General features: G+C 37.5%; 1 protein-coding gene across 2 annotated transcripts in view; it reads right to left on the reverse strand.

Annotated features, from left to right (window-relative positions):
- Positions 1–24511, reverse strand: part of CEP83 (centrosomal protein 83) — a 112122-nt gene that overhangs the window by 72542 nt on the left and 15069 nt on the right. For both annotated transcript variants that reach the window (XM_080935177.1, XM_080935178.1), the window contains exons 2-3: positions 8008–8275; positions 7398–7548 (exon numbers count right to left, since the gene is read on the reverse strand). In XM_080935177.1, coding sequence (XP_080791303.1) covers positions 7398–7548; positions 8008–8153 — 297 coding nt within the window. In that variant the 5' untranslated portion in view covers positions 8154–8275. The remainder of the gene's footprint in view (positions 1–7397; positions 7549–8007; positions 8276–24511) is intronic.

The following is a 24511-nucleotide window of genomic DNA, read 5'->3' on the forward strand; positions in this document are numbered from 1 at the left end:
CCTGGAACACATAGGAACAGGGGAAATTTTCCTGAACAAAACACACCAATGGCTTATGCTCTAAGATCAAGAATTGACAAATGGGACTTCAAAAAACTGGAAAGCTTCTGTAAAGCCAAGGACACTGTCATTAGGACAAAAGTCAACCAAAAGAATGCGAAAAGATCTTTGCCAATCCAATACCAGGTAGAGGGCTAGTATACAATATATACAAAGAACTAAAGAAGTTAGACTCCAGAGAATCAAATAACCCTATTTTTAAAAAAGGAGGGAGGGGGGACAGAGCTTAAACAATGAATTCTCAACTAAGGAATATCTAATGGCCAAAAAACACCTAAAGAAATGTTCGACATCCTTAATTATCAGGGAAATGCAAATCAAAACAATCGAGATTAGATTCCACCTCACACCAGTCAGAATGGCTTAGATCAAAAACTCAGGTGACAGTAGATGCTGGCAAGGATGTGCAGAATGAGGAACACTTCTCCATTATTGGTGGGATTGTAAGCTGGTACAACCACTCTGGAAATCAATCTCAAGGTTCCTTAGAAAACTATACCACTCCTGGGCATATACCCAAAAGATGTTCCAACATATTACAAGGACACATGTTCCACTATGTTCATAGCAACCTTATTTATAATAGCCAGAGGCTGGAAAGAACCCAGATGTCCTTCAGCAGAGGAATGGATATAGAAAATGTGGTACATTTACACAATGAAATACTACTCAGCTATTAAAAACAATGACCTCCTAAAGTCTTAGAGAAATGGATGGAAGTAAAAAATATCATCCTGAGTAGTCACAAAAGAACACACATGGTATGCACTCACTGATAAGTGGATATTAACCCAAAAGCTCAGAATAGCCAAAATATAATCCACAGACCACATGAAACTCAAGAAGATGGAAGAACAAATAGTTCTCCTCTTAGAAGGGAGAACAAAATACTCAGAAGAGGAAATACAAAGTGTAAAGCACAGACTGAAGGTAAGGTTATCTAGAGACTGCCTCACCTGGGGATTCACCTGATATACAGTCACCAATCCCAGACAATATTGTGGATACCAAGAAGTGCATGCTAACAGGTGCCTGATATAGCTGTCCCCTAAGAGGCTATACAAGAGCCTGAGAAATAGAGTCAGATGCTCTCAACCAACCATTGGACTGAGAACAAGGTCCCCAATGGAGGAGTTAGAAAAAGGACTGAAAGAGCTGAATGGGTTTTCAACCCCATAGGAAGAACAGTATCATCCACCAAGACCTCCCAGAGCCCCTAGAAACTAAACCACAAACCAAAGAGTACACATGGAAGGACCCATGACTCCAGCCTCATATGTAGCATACGATGGCCTTAGGAAGCATCAACAAGAGGAGAGGCCCTTGGCACTGTGAATGCTCAATGCCCCAGAGGAGGGGAATGCCAGGGCAGAAAGGTGGGAGAGAGTTCATGGGTGGGTAAGGGAACACTCTTATAGAGGCAGAGGGAGGTAGGATAGGAAAAGGGGATTCTAGAGGGGAAGCCAGGAAATGGGACAACATTTGAAATGCAAGTAAAGAAAATATCCAGAGACACAGGCCTGGTGAGAAGGGGTTCCAACTAGCCAGGGGGCAGAGAAATCTCTGCCGAGCACGCATGGAAAGTGCACCCTTGCCCTGCTTGATCGAGGGACCAGGAACCCAGCATTGGGCCCTCTGTTCCCAGCCGGCAGCTTTTGGGTACAGAACAGGCACTAGGACCATCCACCCCCAGGAACAGCGGAGATCCAGGGACACAGGCCAGGTACAAGGGAAAGGCAAGAACATATCACTGACAACAAGATGGCAAGAGGAAAGTGAAAGTGCATATCCCAAGGAAACCAAGACAACCTGGCAACACCAGAACCCAGCTCTCCCATCACAGCAAAGAGCAGAATGCCAAACACTCCAGAAAAAGAAGACTCAGACCTGAAATCCTACCTCAAGATGATGATAGAGATTCTTAAATAAGAATGGGAAGAAAAGCATAAAGAATTAGAAGCTTTTAAAGAAGAAATAAGAAAAACACTCAAAGAACTCAAAGAACTAGAAGAAAACAGAACCAAAGAGATGAAGGAATGGAAGAAGGAATTTAAAACGGAAATGGACACAAAAAAGAAAACACTAAAAGAGACAACCCTGGAGGTAGAAATCCTAATAAAGAAATCAGGAGTCACAGATGCAAGCATTTCGAACAGACTTCAAGAGATGGAAGAGAGAATCTCAGGGACCGAAGACAACATTGTAAACACAGACAAAACAGTCAGAGAAGATGCAAAAACCAGAAAGCTCCTAAGCGAAAATGTCCAGGAGATCCAGGACACAATGAGAAGACCAAACCTAAGGATAATAGGAATAGAAGAGGGCTAAGAATATCAAGTAAGAGGCACAGTAAATATCTTCAACAAAATTGTAAAAGAAAACTCCCCTACCCTTAAGAATGAGATGACCACGAGCATAAAAGAAGCCTACAGAACTCTGAATAGATTGGACCAGAAAAGAAATTCCTCCCGACACATAATAATCAAAACACCAAGTGCCCAAAGCAAAGAAAGAATACTAAAAGCAGTAAGGGGAAAAGGTCAGGTAACATATAAAGGCAGACCAATCAGAATCACACCCAATTTCTCAACAGAGACTATGAAAGCTAGAAGAGCCTGGACAGATATCATGCAGACACTAAGAGAACACAAGTACCAGCCCAAGATGCTATACCCAACAAAACCATCAATTACCATAGATGGAGAGATGAAGATATTCCAAGACAAAACTAAATTTACACAATATCTGACCACAAACCCAGCACTACAACGAATTATAGATGGAAAACCTAATACAATGAGGGGAACTACATCCTAATAAAAACAAGAAAACTCCTAAGCAAGAAAATCAAAAGGAGAAAGACACACAGGCACAATTCAACCTACAAAAGCAATAATAGCAGGAAACAGTAACCACTATTCCTTGATATCTATTAACATAAATGGACTCAACTCCCCAATAAAGAAACATAGGCTATCAGACTGGATACATAAACAAAACCCACCATTTTGCTGCATACAGGAAACTCAACTCAGAGACAAAGATTGACACTATCTCAGAGTAAAAGGTTGGGAAAAAAACTTCCAAGCAAACGGCCCCAAGAAGCAAGCTGGAGTGGCTATTCTAATATCAAATAAAGTAAATTTCCAACCAAAAGTTATCAAAAAAGATAAGGAAGGACACTTTTTACTCATTACAGGGGAAATCTGTCAGGAGGAACTCTCAATCCTTAACATATATGCTCCAAATACAAAAGCAACCATATTCAAAAAAGAAACCCTACTAAAGCTCAAAAAATACATCTCACCCCACACAATAATAGTGGGAGACTTTAATACCCCACTCTCACCAATGGACAGATCATGGAAACAGAAACTGAACAAGGACACTGTAAAACTAGCAGAGACCATGAACCAACTGGAATTAATAGATATCTACAGAACATATCATCCTAAAACAAAAGAATACACCTTCTTCTCAGCACCTCACGGCACCTTCTCGAAAATTGCCCACATAATTGGACACAGAACGAGCCTCAATCGATATAAGAAGATTGAAATACTTCCATGCATCCTTTCAGATTACCATGGTCTAAGGCTGGTCTTTAATAACAACAAAGAAAACAAAAAGCCCATATACACATGGAAACTAAACAATGCTCTATTAAACGATACCAGGGTCAAAGAAGAAATAAAGAAAGAAATTAAGAATTTTCTAGAATTCAATGAAAATGAAAACACGACATACCCTAACCTATGGGATGCAATGAAAGCAGTACTGAGAGGAAAACTTATAGGTTTGAGTGCTTCCGAAAAGAAACTGGAGAGAGCATACACTAGCAACCTGACAGCACAGCTGAAAGCTCTAGAACAAAAGGAAGCAGATACACCCAAGAGGAGTAGATGGCAAAAAATAATCAAACTTAGGGCAGAAATAGACCAAATAGAAACAAAAAGAACCATCCAAAGAATCAACAAAATCAAGAGCTGGTTCTTTGAGAAAATTAACAAGATTAATAAACCCTTAGCCAGACTAACTAGAGGGCAAAGAGAGAGTATCCAAATTAACAAAATCAGAAAGGAAAGTGGAGAAATAACAACTAAAACTGAGGAAATTCAAGAAATCATCAGATCCTACTACAAAAACCTATACTCAACAAAGCTGGAAAATCTGGAGGAAATGGATGAATTCCTAGACAGATACAAGATACTAAACTTAAACCAGGACCAGGTAAACCAGCTAAATAATCCCATAACGTCTAAAGAAATAGAAGCACTCATCAAAAGCCTCCCAACCAAAAAAAGCCCAGGTCCAGATGGGTTCAGTGCAGAATTTTATCAGACATTTATTAACGACATAATACCAATACTCAGCAAACTATTCCACAAGATAGAATCAGATGGAATACTACCTAACTCATTTTTTAAGGCTATAATAACCTTCGTTCCTAAACCATACAAAGACCCTACAAGGAAAAAGAACTTCAGACCAATCTCACTTATGAACATTGATGCAAAAATATTCAATAAAATCCTTGCAAACCGAATCCAAAACACATCAAAACAATCATTCACCATGATCAAGTAGGATTCATCCCTGGGATGCAGGGATGGTTTAATATACAGAAATCCATCAATGTAATCCACCATATAAACAAACTCAAAGAACAAAACCACATGGTCATCTCACTAGATGCTGAGAAAGCATTTGACAAAATTCAACACCCCTTCATGTTAAAAGTCTTGGAAAGAACAGGAATCCAAGATCCATACCTAAACATAATAAAGGCAATATACAGCAAACCAACAGCGAACATCAAACTTAACGGTGGGAAACTTGAAGCAATCCCACTAAAATCAGGGACTTGACAAGGCTGCCCACTCTCCCCCTACCTATTCAACATAGTACTGGAAGTCCTGGCCGGAGCAATTAGATAGCAAAAGGAAATCAAAGAGATACAAATTGGAAAGGAAGAAGTAAAAATATCACTATTTGCAGATGACATGATAGTGTACTTAAGTGACCCCACAAATTCCACCAGAGAAATCACTCCTACAGCTGATAAACAAGTTCAGCAAAGTGGCTGGATATAAAATTAACTCAAACAAATCAGTAGCCTTCCTATATTCAAAGGACAAACATGTGGAGAAAGAAATTAGGGAAAATATACCCTTCACATTAGTCACAAAAACTATGAAATACCTTGGTGTGACTCTAACTAAGCAAGTGAAGGACCTGTATGACAAGAACTTCAAACCTCTAAAGAAGGAAATTGAGGAAGATCTCAGAAAATGGAAAAATCTCCCATGCTCATGGATTGGAAGGATCAACATTTTAAAAATGGCCATCTTACCAAAAGCAATCTACAGATTCAATGCAATCCCCATCAAAATTCCAACCCAATTCTTCATTGAGTTGGAAAGAACAATGTGCAATTTCATCTGGAATAACAAAAGACCTAGAATAGCGAAATCCATCCTCAACAAGAAAACATCTGCAGAAATCACTATCCCTGACCTCAAGCTATATTACAAGGCAATTGTGCTAAAAACTGCATGGTACTGGTACAGAAAGAGGCACATGGATGAATGAAATAAAATAGAAGATCCAGAAATGAGCTCTCACATATATGGTCACCTGATTTTTGACAAAGGAGCTGTAAACATTCAATGGAAAAGGGACAGCCTATTCAACAAATGCTGTTGATCCAACTGGCACTCAGCATGCAAAAGAATAAAAATAGACCCTTTCTTATCTCCTTGTACAAAGCTCAAGTGTAAGTGGATCAAAGATCTCCACATCAAACCAGGTACACTGAAACTATTAGATGAGAAAGTAGAAAAAACCTTAGAACACATAGGCACAGGAGAAAATTTCCTGAACAAAACACCAATGGCTCAAGCTCTAAGGTCAAAGATTAACAAATGGGACTTAATGAGATTGCAAAGTTTCTGTAAGGCTAAGGACACTGTCACTAAACAAAATGGCAGCCAACAGAGTGGGAAAAGATCTTTACCAACCCCACATGAGATAGAGGCCTAATATCCAAGGTATACAAAGAACTCAAAAAGCTAGACACCAGAGAATCAAACAACCCTATTAAAAAATGGTGTACAGAGCTAAACAAAAAGTTCTCAATTGAGGAATATCGAATGGCTGAGAAGCATCTAAGGAAGTCCTTGACATCCTTAGCCATCAGGGAAATCAAATCAAAACAACCCTGAGATTCCACCTCACACCAGTCAGATTGGCCAAGATCCAAAACTCAGATGACAGCAGATGCTGGCAAGGATGTAGAGAAAGAGGAACACTTCTCCACTGTTGGTGGGGTTGTAAACTGATACAACCACTCTGGAAATCAGTCTGGCGATTCCTCAGAAAATTGAATATCCAGCTATTTCACATCTGGGCATATAACCCCAGAGACACTCCAAGGTACAACAAAGACGCATGCACCACAATGTTCATTGCAGCTCTATTTATAATAGTCAGAAGCTGGAAAGAACCCAGATGTCCTTCAGTAGATGAATGGATACAAAAATTGTGGTGCATTTACACAATGGAGTACTACTCAGCTATCAGAAACAATGACTCGAAGAAATTCTTAAGAAAATGGATGCATCTAGAGAATATCAACCTGAGTGAGATAACCCAGTCACCAAAAAAAAAAAAAAAAAAAAAAAAAAACAGACATAATATGCAGTCACTAATAATGGAATACTAACCCCAGAAAGCTCTGAACACCCCAGAAACAACTCACAGACTATGAAGTTCAAGGAAAAAAGAAAAGAAAAGAAAAAACCATTATGCTCAATCCTTACACACCAAGAAAACTCTGACTAATTCCAGGTTACATCCTGTTTCCCATGTACTTTATGCTCATTGTAACTAGTAAGACCTTAATGCACACTATCAAACCTTTGAAAAAAAGAGAAAAAAAAAAGCCAAGCACTGACAAAAATGTATTTGTATACTTTTATGCAAAAATGCTTAAAATTTGTTCATTTATCTTTGTTTTTTAAAATAAAGTTGTTCAAAAAAAAGAAAATATCTAATTTTAAAAAACTGTCAATATAGCTTCTAGATATTACTTCTCAATTGTATTGCTAGTTTTTTTTGAGGATTATATAATAAAGTTACAACTTCACATAAGAAAATAAATGAGATTGGGGACTACAGTTTAAAAAGTTGTATAGAATATAAGAAAGACTGGATTATATCAACTGCAGATAGAGCAAGGAACCATTAAACATAAAGAAAAAGAAACATTAACCAAAACTACTTGTTTCCATTATCCACATGACAAATTTTATATAAATTCAAGTGCAATTTCTTACCTGCAGTTTCATTTTTTCCATGTCTTTAACTTTCTCTACTAATTCCCCCCTTAATTCTTCAAGGAGCAGTTGGAATTTTTCCTGGTTTGTCTGCTTTTCATTTAACACACGCTTTAGTTCATTTTGTGATTTTACATATTCTTCCTGCAACCTGATTTTTTAAAAAATCAATTTTAAGTGGATATTTTACTTTCAAATTCACTGCTTCATTTAAAGCCAACTAACAATACAGAAAAACAAGACTGATATAAGACACTTCGTTAAACTTTTAACTGTTTTTTCTTTGCAAACTTTATTAACACTAATTTCTGCAAACAATTCTATTTTAAAGGAGAAAACACACACACATTTATCCACCTGTATATATTTAATGTTGTTATGTTTTGCTACTTTCAAAGTAAGACTACATTTACAACTCACTTAAGATTTGAACAAAGTAATTTAAAATATTTTTACTATACTTAATATTAAATAAATATTCTACAAAATAACAAAAATATAGTGTGTATTCCAGAGCAAAGATGCAGCCACTATAATTCCAGTGACAAGTTTTTAGGCAGTGACCTCCATCCCCTCACCAATACTTTATCTCTAAATTTAAGTAATTTACCTTTTATGTTCTATTTTCAGAGCCTGATAATTGTGTTTATGATGTTCACATCGTACCCGTTCATCAATTAGCATATTCTGGAACTCGGGGTCAGGATTCAGTCTACTGTCCCCTCCAGGTGGAAATATGCTTGGAAAGGTGTCCATCTTTGTAAGGTGGCTGACATGCAAAGAAGCAGCTGTGGTTTGTGTACTGTTTTCGTTTTCTTCCAGGAAGTATTTCCAACTTCTTTCTTGCTAAGGCAGAATCCCAGGGGACCAAGTCATGCCTGCACAGAAAATGAACATATTTAATACTCAGTAACTAAAGCATCCTATGATTTTACATAATTGTTATCAACTATTTTCTTATTGGAAAATAAGAAAATGTTGTTAAAGTGGAGTTTTTAGATTTCTCCCTCTTCATAAAACAGATGCAAAAATAAGGTTGAGTCACAGGTTCATATTTTCCCTTTACTTCCATGAAGAAATCTGTAACCATCAAGCTCACATCTTTAGCCTCATTAAATACAAGAATGACCTTTTCCAGTTTGAGTCATCTTTGATTCACAAATTAAAATGTTTCTCAAAGTTAATGTGGAAAACTTTCAAGGATGAATCCTTGTATAAAATATATACTCCTATAATTAAGGGGAGAATGTATATAGAACTTTATAAGTATCTAGAGAAAAATGACAATCGTCATAAAAATGACCTTTATTAATAATCACGTCTATAACTGATGATGCAAAAGGTCTTCTGACACATGGAAAACTATACTTGGGCAGCAGATTCAAATGGAAAATATCAATCAGCTCACAAATATTGATGGTTTCCTATGTGTGACACATGTTTTTGCTAAGAACAGAAGATCACTTCATCCATCCCCTGAAATACTGATCCAGGATTAACTACTGCCAATAACTAAATGCTTATTGAATAAACAAGTTAAAAGTAAATAAAAATTAAAAAGTTAAAGATCTGTATAACAAGAACTTCCAGTCTCTAAAAGAAATCAAAGAAGATCTCAGAAGATGGAAAGATCTCCCATGCTCAGAGATTGGCAGGATTAATATAGTAAAAATGGCCATTTTGCCAAACACAATCTACAGGTTCAATGCAATCCCCATCAATTCTTCATAGACTTGAAAAGAGAAATTTACAAATTCATCTGGAATAACAAAAAAACCTAGGATATCGAAATCTATTCTCAACAATAAAAAAATCACCATCCCTTACCTCAAGCTATATTACAGAGCAATTGTTATTTTAAAAAACCACATGATATTGGTACAGAGATAGGCAGGTAGATCAATGGAACAGAATTGAAGACCCAGGAATAAACCCACATACCTATGGTCACTTGATCTTTGAAAAGGAGCTAAAAATATTCAATGGAAAAAGGACAGCATCATCAACAAATGGTGTTGGTTCAACTGGCAGTCAGCATGCAGAAGAATGCAAATTGATTTTCTTATTTCCTTGTACAAACTCAAGTGCAAGTGGATCAAAGACCTCCACATAAAACCAGGTACACTGAAACTATTAGAAGAAAAAGTAGGGAAGAGAGACGAGGGAGGGGGAAGATTGTGGCAACATGGAGCTTCCCAAGGACCAGCTAGACCCAGGAACATGATATAGATTCCTCCTGAAAGACTCTGCCAGAACCATACTGACACAGAGGAGGATACTTGCAGCTAAACCATCAGACTGAACACAGGGACCCCAATGAAGGAGCTAGAGAAAGGACTGAAGGAGCTGAAAGAATGTTCAACCTCATGGGAAGAACACAATCATCAAGTAACCAAACCCACCACAGCTTCCTGCTACTAAAACACCAACCAATGAGTTTGTATGGAAAGACAAACGGCCCCAGGTGCATATGCCATAGAGGATATCAAAGGCTCATTTTCCCAATGTAGGGGAATGCCAATGTGCTGAGGTGGGAGAAGGTGGTTGGGAGAAGGAGCACCTTCATGGAGGCAATAGGAGGGAAAGGGGATCATATTGGGGGAAGGGTATAACATCTGAAATGTAAATGCAGAGAATATCCAATTTAAAAAAAGAGGAAAAACTTCAGAAGTTTAGTACAGCAAAATTCTAAGCACGAAGGTGTTGTACATTAAGCCTATCTGTAGCAATGGAGCTGTTGCTGATTGACACCTGGGAAGAGTCAGGTTTCTTTAGAGGTTTTGCTTTTGGTAGGTCATCCATGCTTCAGTAAAAGGACAGATATCTGAGAATATGGCCAGCACAAATTAGAATTGATGGATTTTTGAAATGAAAAATGAGTACAGAAAGTTAGATGGTTAGGCAAGTTGAATAGATCTGGGAGGTGATGCGGTATCAGATCAAAATACATTATACAAAAGTTTTAACGAATAAAGGTAACTTTTAAAACAGAAGTAGATACAAATGAGTCTAAAGTTGATCTGGAAAAACAGAGAAAAATCCATGAGCTTTTACTTTTTCTCCAGTGAATGCTGTGAATAAATACTTACTGTTGTGACTTATCAGCATGTAGTTACAGCAAAATCTGTATCCTATTTAATTTGTCTCATTTATCCTCTGAATTATCCTCTTAATCACATGTAAGTAAAACTATGTACTTGCCACAGAGAATAAAAGGTAGACCTGAATGTTCAATCTCACTGTGTATTGACCTCCTCTAAAATCCTTATCATTGACTAGCAACAAACACTTCCTAATAAAATAACAAATGTGTAATCTATGTAATATTCAAATATTTACTACATGTTATAAAGTTACCTTAAAATACTTCATAGAAAAAAATTCATTAAAAAAATAAAATGTGATATGTAAGTCAAAAAAAGTGGGGAAGAACACATAGGCACATGGGAAAATTTCATGAACAAAACACCAATAGCTTATGAACCTTATGGGACCTCATGAAACTGTAAAGTTTCTGTAAGGCTAAGGACACTGTCAAGAAGACAAAACAGCATCCAACAGATTAGAAAAAGATCTTTACCAATCCCACATCTGTTAGAGGGCTAATATCCAAAATATACAAGGAACTCAAGAAATTAGACTCCAGAGAATCAAACAATCCTATTAAAAAATGGGGTACAGAGATAAACAAAGAATTCTCAACTGAGGAATACCAAACGGCCAAGAAGTACCTAAAGAAATATTTGACATCCCTAGTCATCAGGGAAATGCAAATCAAAACAACCATGAGATTCCACTTCACACTAACCAGAATGGCTAAGATCAAAAACTTAGATATCAGCAGATGCTGGTGAGGATATGGAAAAAAAGGAACACCCTTTCACTGTTGGTGGGGTTGTAAGCTACTACAACCACTCTGGAAATCAGTCTGGAGGTTCCTCAGAAAATTGGATGTAGTACTAACTGAAGACCCAGCTATTCCACTCCTGGGCATATACCCTAATGACGTTCCAACATATAATAGAGACACATGCTCCACCATGTTCATACCAGCCTTATCTATTTATAATAGCCAGAAGCTAGAAAGAACCCAGATGTCCTTCAACAGAGGAGTAAATACAGAAAGTGTGGTACATTTACACAATGGAATACTACTCAGCTATTAGAAACAATGACTTTATGAAATTCCTAGGCAAATGGATGGAACTAGAGAGTATCATCCTGAGTGAGGTAACCCAGGCACAAAAGAACACTCATGGTATATACTCTCTGATAAGCAGATACTAGCCCCAGAAAGTTCTGGATACCCAAAAAACAATTCACAGAAAAGGAAGGCCAGAATGTGGATGCCTCAATCCTTTTTAGAAGGGAGAACAAAACACTCATGGGAGGAAACACAAAGTCAAATAGAGGAACAGAGATTGAAGAAAAGATCATTCAGAGGCCGCCTCACCTTGGGATCTAACTCCATATGCAGGTACCAAATCCAAGCACTATTGCTAATGCAAAGAAGTACTTACTGGCAGGAACCAGACAGAGATGCCTCCTCAGGGGCTCTGCTGGAGTCATACAGACACAGCTGAGCATGGTTGCAGCTAACCCGTGGACTGAACACAGGGACTCCATTGAAGGTGCTAAAGAAAGGACTGGAGGAGCTGAAAGGGGTTGCAACCTCATGAGAAGAACAACATTATCAACCAATCAAACCCTCCACAAACTCCCATGGACTAAAACACCAACCATTGAGCACACATTGAGAGACCCATGACTCAGCTGCATATGTAGCAGAGGATAGCAGTGTTTGGCATCAATTAGAGAAGAAGTCTTTGGTCCAGTGAGAGCACTGTAGTGAAATTCCCCTGCCAATGTAGGGGAATGCCAAAGGCACTGAGGTGGAGAGGGTGATCAGGAGCAAGTACACCTTTGTGGAGACAAGTGGAAGAAGAGGAGGGATGGAAGCAGGATGGGGAAGGGGATAACATTTCATATGTAAATACAGAGAGTATCTAATTTTAAAAAAATGATGGGAAAGTGTTCTGCTATAAGAAAATAAAATTAATTCAAATAGTTCTATCCCTTTAACATCATTAATTTTTCTCCAGACCATTTTATATGTATGTATGTATGTGTGTACATATGTATATATTTTTACTTCCTTTATAGGTTATTATGAACAACTTTCCATTACAACAATAGATCTTTGGTTTATGAAAACTATTCTCTGAATTACTCCATCTTGCTTGAAAATATAATCTGATAAATTAGTGTCATGTCTAACATATAAACACATGCATATGTACAAGTGCCTACGTTTCCTATTAGCTTCTACTTTAAGGGCTCGGCGGTGGGTTGCGGACACTTTGCTCCCTTACTCTTCCCTCACTCCATTCCTCATCTCAAACACAGTTCAACTGACCATATCAACTCATTCAGATTCCAATTTCTCAGATGTTCTGAGGAGGCTGCAAGAAGCTCACGCTTGCATCTTATTATACAAAACCTCTTGAGACTGAACATGGATATCATGCTGTCAGGCAGAGAGAAATAACTTACAGCAGATTTCTGATTTCCTGTTGCATTTAAAAAGCTCACCCTAACTAGCAAAAAACCAAACAACCAAAAGCTCTTCTTGGATCCAATTAAAAGATGAGGTCACAAAGTAGACCATACCCACAAAACTGAAGAGGCTGATACTAGAGCAGAAATGGACATGTAGAAGAACCTCAAATGTAATCAATCAACTGTTGAAAGCTCAATGCAGACAGTTTTCCCAGTTTAAAAACTTGAAAAGGATCCAGTTTTAGGGAGTTCTCACACTCTTCTGAGTTTTAACTTCTGGAACCAACTGAGTTCTCAAAATAAATGTTAGAAAAAAAGGTTATGACAAAGAGAAGGACACAGAAACACTCTGAAATAGACAGTAGCATTCTAACCTTCTTAACAAAGGAAAATTTGTTTAACTCGCAGCCCACTCTGTGGTGGTGTTAAGAGAGTCTGTGACCTTCAGAAGAATAGGAGTAAAAGCTAGCACCCCCCAGCCATCCTCTCCCATATGAGGAACAGTACAGGAGACAGAATGTCACTAGCAACACTTCTAGCTCAGGAGTACAGTTCATCAAAAGTCTTAAGTTAATCATATAACTTATAGAACTCTCCCCCTCTCTCCATCCTTATAGAAGTATTAGCATAGCTTATAATGCTGAAATAACTTACATCACTATGATATTTACTTGCATTAGTAGGACATGTTTGTGTGTTCATATACTTACACAGAAATGTGAACTTGTGACTGTCCTGGGGAGGCTGAAAGACATCAAGAGCTTACTGAGTACCACTATGATGGTGAATGTGTGATGGAGAGATGGGAAAGATGGAAAGATAGAGAAGCCAAGGGGTTCACAGACTGGAGAAAGAAAACTGGATGGCACGGAGGAATTGGGAGATATGAGGAGGCCATGCTGAGGTCTTTGTGCGGGCTGCCACCAAGGGCCATGTCTGGGTCCATGATCCTAAATGCAGCTAGGGTCTTGATGTCTGTGGCCAAGTTACCAAGCAAATGTCTGTGGTCTGGACACACTGTGCTGAGCTGGCCCCTCCCCTTGCCAGCCACCACACTCTGGAGTGCAAGTCCCCACCCTCTGGGTGAGCTAGCCTGGGCATTGCTGGAGAACTCACCCTGCTAGTCGGGGAGCAGGAAAGCTGGGAGCTAGCCCACTCCCAGGTCCAGAACCAGGATTTTGAGTTGACCCACCCCAATATCTACCCATCTATGATCTACTGGAACACAATAAAGGACCAATTCTGTATATCCAAAGCTGCATGATATCTCCATGACACAGGACAACAACAGGATAACCAAGAGGAATCCACAGTGAACATTTGCAAGTAAAGATGTGTGGACAAAAGGGTATACTTTGTGACACACCACAGCTTCCACAACAAGATTTATTTTATTTTATCTTATTTTGGAGGGGGAGATTGGAAGGGTGAAGAATACATATGAAGGGATGGGGAGATGAGTACATGGAATGTTTGATGTGAAATTCACAGAGAATCAATAAAACATTTTTTTAAAACAGAAAATGTGCATTGTGTACATGTATATATACATGCTCACATACTGAATACAATGGACATTATACACCACTTCATTCAACCACAGACCATCTTCTCAAGCTTACATGGAATATTAAGAACCAAATTCCAAGTCCTAGCTGGGCATATAGGCTCAAACCTTTAACCTCATTCAGGAGGTAAAAGCAGGAGGATCACTGTTGAGTTCTAGGCCAGCCTGATCTACACAGTGAGCTCCAAGACAGTGGGAGCTACATAGACAGACCCTGCCCCACAATCCCCTCAAAAAAGAAAAGAAACCATATTCTAGCATCAAATCACAACAAATTAAAAAGAATAATAATCATACAGTGTTGTTTCTTAAACCAGAAAGGAATTATACAAATAATCAAAAAGAAAGATAGCTGAACAATTTGGATATTAAGCACACTTCTAAATAATATGTAGGTTAAAAAAAGTAAAGTCTACTGGAAGGAAGGAAAACTGGTAGGACCACTCTGGAAGACAGTCCAACATACTAACCATTCCCTGTATTTAATCAAATGATTAAAACCATATTTCATATTTAAAAATAACCTGCATATACATCTTTATAGCACCTTTATTTTTAATTGCCAAAATCAGGAAGTAAATAAGGATGTGCTTCCATGCGCGAGTGGATAAAATGTAGCTTTAACACACAAATTCAGCAGCACTAATAAGGAAACTAGCAAGCTATGAGGGAAAAAAATGGAGAAAACATAATTGCATTTTGCTAAGTGAAACTGACCCAATCTGAGATGAGTCTCTGTAAAGTCCCAACTAATTAACATTCAGGGAGTGGGGTCACAGGGGCATTAAAATGATCATTACCTGTCAAGAGTAAGAAAGGATTGAGAGCATGCAGAAGAATTTTAAAGTAATAAACTTTGTATGATATTATGATGGTAGAAATGTGCTTATAAACAATTAGCAAAATGTACAGAACACTATAGCAAGAGTGAACTTTAATGTAAACTTGGGACTTTGGTTAGTAATAATGTGCCAAGGTAGGCTTATTTAGTTGCATTACCAATAGAAGCTGTACATGTAGGAAGATGAAGTAGGAAAGACCTTTGTTCTTTTAATTACTTTTACTATTCACCAAAAACATCTTTAAAAAATAGTTTCCTGAGCTGGGCATGGTGGCACATACCTTTAACCCTGGCACACAGGAGGCAGAAGTAGATCTCTGAGTTTGAAACCAATCTGATCAGAACAATGAATACCAGGTCAGCCAGGACTACATAGTGAGAACCTGCCTCTAAATAAATAGTTAAATAATTTTTAAAGACAGCTTAATAAAAGAGAAATGTGAATAAGGAATACAGGACAGGAGCTAGAGAGATGGCTCAGTGTTAAGAGCACTGACTGCTCTTCCAGAGGTCTTGAGTTCAATTCCCAGCAACCACATGGTGGCTCTCAACCATCTGTAATGGGATCTGATGGCCCTCTTCTGAAGTGTCCGAAGACAGCTACAGTAATATTCATATTAAATAAATAAATAAATAAGAATGCTACATGGAAAATTTTAAAGAACTTATCTAAAATAGGGTTTTACAACTTCAGAATACAATTTTTGGTTCTTGGGGATGCCTTGTATATATAGTATTTAGCAACATTCTAACCTCCATCCATTAGATATCTAACAGTACTTGGCTCAGTTGTGAAAGCCAAACACCTATACATATTACTATATATAATCTACCACTTCCACCCTGGCCCCCACCCATTAATATTGAATGGCCTAATAAGAGATGTAGGAAAACAGACATTGTAAAACAAGAGATTTAAACCAATTGCACTAACATATGCAGAATAATGTTTGAAATAAAGACAATTTTTTAAAAAATCTAATTCAACCATATGTTCCTTCATGTAAACATTTTTGTTTAACCATAAGGGCAATGAAAAGTTGAATGGAAAAGGGAAAAAGATATTGCAAGCATTAATCAAAAGATAGATGATAAATCTGTATTACCAGGTAATTTTAAAGTCCCCTCCCTCTAAAAACAAAACATAGTACTAGAAATAATGAGGGACATCATAATAAGGATTAAATGCACTAGAGAGCAGTGATCATCTTAAATTTAAATACACTTACTATGACCACTATCACTTATCAGAGCCATAGGTAAGACAAACAAATTTATATCCCAGGGAGAAAATGTAACCACAATTCTTGGTGAATAACAGATCACGCACATTCTGTGGATCGTTTGTTGTTCAGATGGGGAAATGTAGGGATGGTTATTATGTGCATATGTCAAATTTTATATTTAAAAAACTAACAAACTCTTTTTTAAGGTAGTTGTGCCATTTTCTATTCAACCAACAGCATATGAGAGCAAGTTCTGCTTCCTGACATTTTTGCCAACAGTTGGGGCTGCAAAGCTAATTTTAGCCATTTTGGGGAATATAAAGTGTTATCTCATTGTAGTTTTAATCTGAGTTCCCTTAAGTACTTTTTTACATATTTAATAACCTATCATAAATCTTTTAAATCTTTGAAAGGATCTTTGTTTTAAGAACAAAGTTTAAAAAAAAAAAAAAAAGCTGGTAAAAGGAGCACTAGCTAATTATAGTTTAGTAGGTAAAAGCCCAAATTGAAAATTTCTCAGTACAGTAATGACTTACATAAGCACACCCTTCCCATTCATTTGCAAATACTAACTTCATTTCCAAGAAAACCTTTCTCATCACTCTGCATCTGATCTTCGGAATTCACTACAAAAGCAGTAAAATGAGTCAGTAATCCCAGCATGCAGGTGGCTGAAGCAGAGCATCATCACCACCCAAGAGTGCAGGTTGGAAACCAGCCTAAACAACACACTAAAACTCTCCCCAAAAAAAAAAAAAAAAAAATCAGTGATGCATTACTTCCTCAATGAAGTACTAACTCTACCAAACATATTTAATTTTCTGTATACTAGATTATTAGTAAATATAACATGTAGTTTTTTACTCCCTCCATAGCAAGAAATATCTGTATATACAGTCAACACCTACAACAAACAGAAGCCTATATAAAGATCATAAAACCACAGAGTAAACAAATGTTATGGCCACCCATTCGGTGTCATTTTTCTCATCTATATTCTTAAATTGTAGCTTCCAGGGGCTGGAGAAATGGCTCAGTGGTTAAGAGCACCGACTGCTCTTCCAAAGGTCCTGAGTTCAAATCCCACAACCACATGGTGGCTCACCTGTAATGAGATCTGATGCCCTCTTCTGGTGTGTCCGAAGACAACTACAGTGTATTCATATGAATAAAATAAATTTTTAATTTAAAAAAATTGTAGCTTCCAACTATTTGTGAACTGAATGCTAGTTCCCCAAAAGTTATATAATTTCTGGATGCTATGAATATGTAATTAAATATTCAAACAGGATAAACTAACCTAGATTACATAGGTAAATCTTAACTTATTCATGGCAAGGTTTCTCCTGTAGACCAGGGTGGCCTTAAACTCAGAGATCTGCCTGCTTCTGCCTCCCTAGTGTTGGGATTAAAAGTGTGGGCCACCACTGCCTGACTAATTATGTACTTTAAGAGAAGAAAAGAGGGAGTTTTCAGGCCACAGAAGACAAAACAAAGGTAACAAGAAACGTTTGGAGTCATAAAAGCTGAAAGAGGCAAAGAAAAGATTCTTGCCTAGGGTCCCGGCTACAATCTCATTTCATAGGTCTGCTCTCTAAAACCAAAAAAAAAAAAAAAAAAAAAAAAAAAAAAAAAAAAAAAAAAAAAACCAAAAACAAAAAAAAAAGGAATAAAATCTGGAGTATTTTTAATAGAGTATTTGCATAACAAGTACAAGTTACCCCTCTAACTGGCTGCATGAACCTGGGAGAGTGAAGCCTAAAAATGTGGCCTACTAAATTCATATGCAATAGCCATCTTTATCCAAGGCATCGGACAATTTATGTTCTGAGAGTTAGACAAAGTCATTATGAGCAAAGTTCACTTGAGTTGTAGACAAGCTGTATACAGGAGCCAGGTCCCAAGAGTTTAGGTTATACACAATCACAAGAACAACTCGCATTTGGAACCATTCTGAATACTGGATAAGATGATTGATAAACCCACTCCTGTTTATTACACCGGAAAGGAACACAAGCACTTTTCTTTCTTGTTTACTTGGAGTTTCCTCGAAAACTCTCAGAATCTCCTCACATAGCTTCATTCATGAACTATGTTCCAATACAGATCACTAAAACACCAACTTTCTATTTATTCCTAACTTTTTTACCAAAACTCAAAATCTATACTACAATCTTAAATTGATTAGTCATGTACCTTTAATTTCAAACAGTGACTCAGATACCTACCCATTTATTAGACACTCAAAACAGACAGACAGGCATGCACAGGCATCTTTAATAAAAAGCTTACCAACTAATTATATCCATAACGCAAATTTTTAAGCACCTAATTCAGAAGCTGGAGAGAGGGTCCAGCATTAGATTACACACTGCACATTGTTTTTAAGAGGACCCGGATTCAGCTTCCAGCACTGGCATGACGGCTAACAATCATCTCCATCTTCCGTTCTGGAAACCCATTGCCCTCTTCTGTGCCTCTGCAGGCACCCCACTCACAGTTCACATATATACATTCAGGCAACATTCATACACATAAAATAATTTTTTTAAAGATTCTTTTAAAGTAAGCATATAATTCAAGCCATAAGAAGAAAAGGTAAAACATCTGAGTGAGTCTCTTAGTGATTTAGTGTCTACAGGATGTCTCTGAAAGGCAGTTCAATTAACACCAACTTTTAACCAAACACTTCCTCGTCCCTTTTCAACTACAACAGTGACATAAGCATGCACAGTCATGCATACTCACGAGCACGCACGCGCACACACACACACACACACACACACACACACACACACACACACACACACGTCCTTATGACTACTTTTTTCTGACTCCAGATCTATAGACCTACATATTACATCTTCTACACAGGCATTCGATTTTTTAAAGCAGTGAATGCTACAATGTCTGCCCAAACGTGTGGCAATTCAAGACATTCAAAAAGCACAGCTGCTGATGCTTATGGAAAGCTTCCAAATACATTTCATTAAAAAGCACATGTTCTATGCCTCTGAACATTTCAAAACAATTCTTTAAATATTTCATTCCCCCAAAGTGAATGTTGTTTTTGTTGTTTTTCAAAATATTAAAATCTAATGATAACCTTCATCAGGCATTTACTTCACTTATAAACAGAAATTAGAGATTTATTCAAAATCCAAAGACAACTCTGCACTAGGCACTCTACAGGCTGTTGGCTAGCCATGCCGTGTTTTGTATAGTGAATAAATGTCACATTCTGACACTTTGCCAGAACCTCAAGTGCAGCTGGGAGCAGACCCCTTCAGAGCCCTGGCAACATGCCAAGCTCAATAATTATGACTTAGAGAAAAACAGGGGAAGTCAAGGAAAGAGGAAAGGAAGAAGATATATATTTGAGTGGTTAGCAATCAACCACCAAACACTGAATTACAATGTTATTATTGTCTTACAAGCACACTGCTATAATCTACTTGCTGTACAACTTAACTCTGATAAAATTCTGGTAAGATATTGGAGCCAACCAACTTCAAAAGCTTATCTGTAATAATAATAAACCTAACATTGTGATTTAAAATGCAAAGATGACTCTTAACAAAATCAAACTTCAAATTCATTTCAAGATGTCTCAGTATAGGCTCTGTGATGCGTAACATGGGAAATTATGAGCCACCAGTACCTTTGATCTGTTCTGTTCTAATCCCACCACATGGCTAATACACAAAATGTTATCCAATGATCCAACGTATTCTGAAATATATTAAGTAAATCCTGATGTAATTATCTCTGAGCTATAAAACATAGTTTGAAAACTTTACAATGAAAAATTTATATTTGTATTATAATTGACATAAACATCTTTTAGAATTGTCAAAAACTATTTTTAAAAAATGTATAACCATAAATGAGGTAAAATTCATCTTCGATAGAAAGGTTAACTGAAGCAAAGAAACCCTTTACCTCCTTAAAAACACATTAATCAAGCAGTACTTATATAGTGACTACTGACTGGTCTACTTTTTTTTTTTTTTTAACCAAGATACGAAGCTAACAAATGAATGTGTCATGGTTACTTTATTGGCATGATAAGACCCGCATGATGAAGACAACTTACAGAAGAGTTTACTGGGGCTTACAATTTCAGAGGATGAATTTATGACAATCATGGCAGTGAGTACAGCAGACAGGCAGGCACAAAACTGAAACAGAATCTGTGAGCTTACGGCCTTACCCATAAGTAGAAGGCAAAGAAAGGTACATGGGAATGGTGAGGGCTTTTCAAACCCCAGAGTCTCAGTCCCAGTGACACCTCTTCCAATAAGACCATAACTCCTAACCTTTCCCAAACAATTCCAACTGGGGACCATGTATTTAAACATATGAGGGTCTGGCAGCCATTCTTATTCAAACCATCACAACACATTAACAGCAACTGCAGACTAACCAAGATGAAAGAACCAAATCGTCTTTGGGCTGTTAAAACTTGGCCATTTGCATATGTTGACTTTTCAAAACATTAATTCAGAAAGCCTTAAAATAATAAACATATTTGTAGGCAGTATGAGGGCAGAGAAGGAAGAAACATACTAAATACTTTGAAACTAAAACTAAGGTGGAGATGCAAAAAAAAAAAAAAAAAAAAAAAAATCAAGGTACAAAACACAGAAATGAAGAGACGAATATCAGTGTGGCTGGTGCCTGGACAGGTAGGGCAAAGCCTTAAGGATTATATGCAGATTCACAGTTTACCTTTGATTATTAAAGAGTCAATAGAAGATTTTAAGCTGTAGATAGATGCAGAACCCAGGGTAGGTTCAGATTTGTACTTCAAAAAGAATAATTAGGAAAGCTATTTCCATACGTGGAAGTCCTTCAGCTGATTCAGACTCACATGGAGTTTGATAAGCCAGACTCACTTGGTGAGGCAAGACTCATGAAGAACACTGATGTTTGGAAGGAGTATAAATAGAACTCAACAGACAATGACAGAGGCGGGGCTTGCTTGCATAGTTAGTTTTGTAACACTTCTTGGTCTTGTATCTACACTGATTTTCACTTTGTTGAGAGAGGTGTAGCAAAGAACTTCTCCTGGCATCCATCCCTGGTAGTTCTGGCCCTTCCTGCTGGCTTGTGCAAATTGGCTGAGGCCTGGCTGTCTCTGCTAGGTCATGACACTGCTGTTGATTTCTGTTTGCTATCCCAACACTACCAAACTGGACTGCTGGTATATTCGTGAAGTGTTTGCAAGTGGATTGAGCTGCTACTGCTGACCTGCAAACTGAACTGTTGACTACCTGACAAAGCAGATGGGATTTGTCCCAAAGAACAATTTCTAAACAGATCCTGTATCCTAGTAACCTTTCTTTTCCACTACCTCTGGTGGGTGGTGAGCTAGAAGGGAAATCAAAGCATTTAAGAACCATCATTAAAAGCAGGTCATTGAAAATTTTAAACCTATAAGAAACGGCATAGCCAGTAAAGTGCTTGCCACAGAAACATGAGAACCTGAGTCCAGACAGCTTGCTATCACTTAAAAAACTGGGAGTGGTAGCATTTGCTGGTAATCTCAGAGCTGGGGAGGCAGAGTCAGGAAGATTCCTGGGGTTTGTTGGCCAGCCAGCTGGGTCAATCAATAAGCTCCAAGTTGTGAGACTCTGCTTCAAAAAATAAGGTAAAAGACACCTAGTATCACGCTCTAACCTCTAGATAGATGTCCCTTAACATATACACATGCATACATACCTCATGGACACACACACCTACTCAACACACACACAAATTTTTTAAAAAAGCATAATAAGTTTTGCAAAAGCATTTTGGTTAAATACCACCACAGTAAAATACTTAGAATCCACATTTCTTTAAAAGAAATTTCACAAGAAGAACAAACTCTAAAGCTGGCTCTATCAGGAACAAAGACTTGAAAATGTGGATTTCGTTCTTAAATATCCACCTGCTGCTGTTCCTCCTTATTCTTTCCTTCAAACAAACCATCTCTATAGCAACACACTCCAGAAATTTGTGGGTGGAAAGCATATGTTTATGCAAAAATGTAGCAACCCAAGAACATGAGCTACTTTATTTTCCTTTTATTACAAAAAACACACATGTATTTATCTTAAAATCTAAAAATTAGTAAATAGATATGAAACAAAAATTTTTTAAAACAAAGAAATATAAAAATTGTACAGCTGACGTTACACATGTTTACAAGGAAATTCTTTTTATAGGTTACAATGACACCTTGTGGTAAAATTTTTCAAATTATACAAATTTTACAAGAGAAATACAGAATAGTTTAGAAAATAAGCAATACCAAGACCATAGAACTGAGGTCTTTTGACCATATATAATAATGCATTTGGAAACTTGAAAGGCAACATAGTAAGTACTTTATAACACTAAAAATACAAAACACTGCACTTGACAATAATATTAGCAGAATTAAATTTCTTAAATAATGCAAAAAAAATCACTTTTATAATTCAGGCCAAAATTTCTACATTAGTAATTTTTACATGAAAATAGTAACATATGATTTATAAACTATAAAAATAAAATATCATTACTCTTTTCTTTTTTTAACTCTTTTGTTTATTTTATGTATATAAGTACACTGTAGCTGTCTTCATGTACACCAGAAACAGATATCAGATCCCATTACAGATGGTTCTGAGCCACCATGTGGTTGCTGGGATTTGAACTCAGAACCTCTGGAAGAGCAGTCAGCACTCTCAACCACTGAGCCATTTCTCCAGCCCCTCATCACTCTTTGCTTGCCGATTAAAAATATTGTTTTTAAAATATGAAAGCATTTTCATCTTGACTGAACCAATAATTAAGAAGGTAATTTACAACGACCTTTCATGCAATATTTACTGTCTTAAAATATACTAAGGGGCTGGGCATGGTGGCATAACACCTTTAATCCCAATGCTCCAGAGGCAGAGACAGGCAGATCTTAGTTCAAAGCCAGAATGGTCTGCATAATGAGACCGACCTTGTCTCAAAAAACAATAATAATAATAAAATATGCTAAGTACTAGGAGACAAAAACCTGTGTAATTTTTGTATGTACACATTTTACCAATCTTTTAAGGGTTTTCTTCTCTCTGCAGTTGTATGTCACAATCAGCTCCCATTTCTCTGACCCATCTCACTCTTACATGTGGATCTCATCCACAGAACTATAGCCATAAGAAAAGTTCAACTTCTCCTCTCATAGTATACACCCAAGTTCCTAAATGTCTTCTTTAAGACATACCTTCAGCTCAATTCATATGGGCCATCTACAATGGAAGCTTAATGATGGGACTCAGTAACTCACTACTGCAAAACACTGTACTTTGAAACAGCAGAAGTCAAGAGGTTTATGACCACCTCGCACACCATTTTCCCCACATACTCTTCTGGATTATTGTTTGAAAGAGAAATGTCTCCATGAGCTTGGGTATTCCCACAGGGGGGTGGTGCTGTTTGGAAAGGTTTAGGTGGTACAATCCTACTGAGGAAGTGTTTTACTGGGCACGGGTTTTAAAGAGTTTGTACCCTTGCCCTAATTCCAGTTTGTTCTCTCTGCTCCCCACTTCAGGTTAGAATGTGATCTCTCAGCTTCCTGCTGCTGCTGCCACCATGCCTCCCTGCTGTGACTCTTAGCCCTCTGGAACTATAAGCCAAAGAAACTCTTCCATAAGTAGCTTTTGGTCATTGTGTCTTTTCACAGCAACAAAAAATTAACTAAGACTGGAGAAAACAACTATCTGACCTTCCTGTAAGTAGGTCATAAGGCCCTCATTCAACAGGGATCCTGCCTAGACCTGGATGGAAGACTGAGGACAGAGGCATCAAGAACCTGAGCTAAGGAACCTTACCAAATCCCTCTTGGTTTCCTGCCATTAGAATACACCTTGTCCTTCAATCACACTTCTCCTGCATAACT

This window comes from Micromys minutus (assembly GCF_963924665.1).
Source record: "Micromys minutus genome assembly, chromosome: 22".
Taxonomy (NCBI): Eukaryota; Metazoa; Chordata; class Mammalia; order Rodentia; family Muridae; genus Micromys; species Micromys minutus.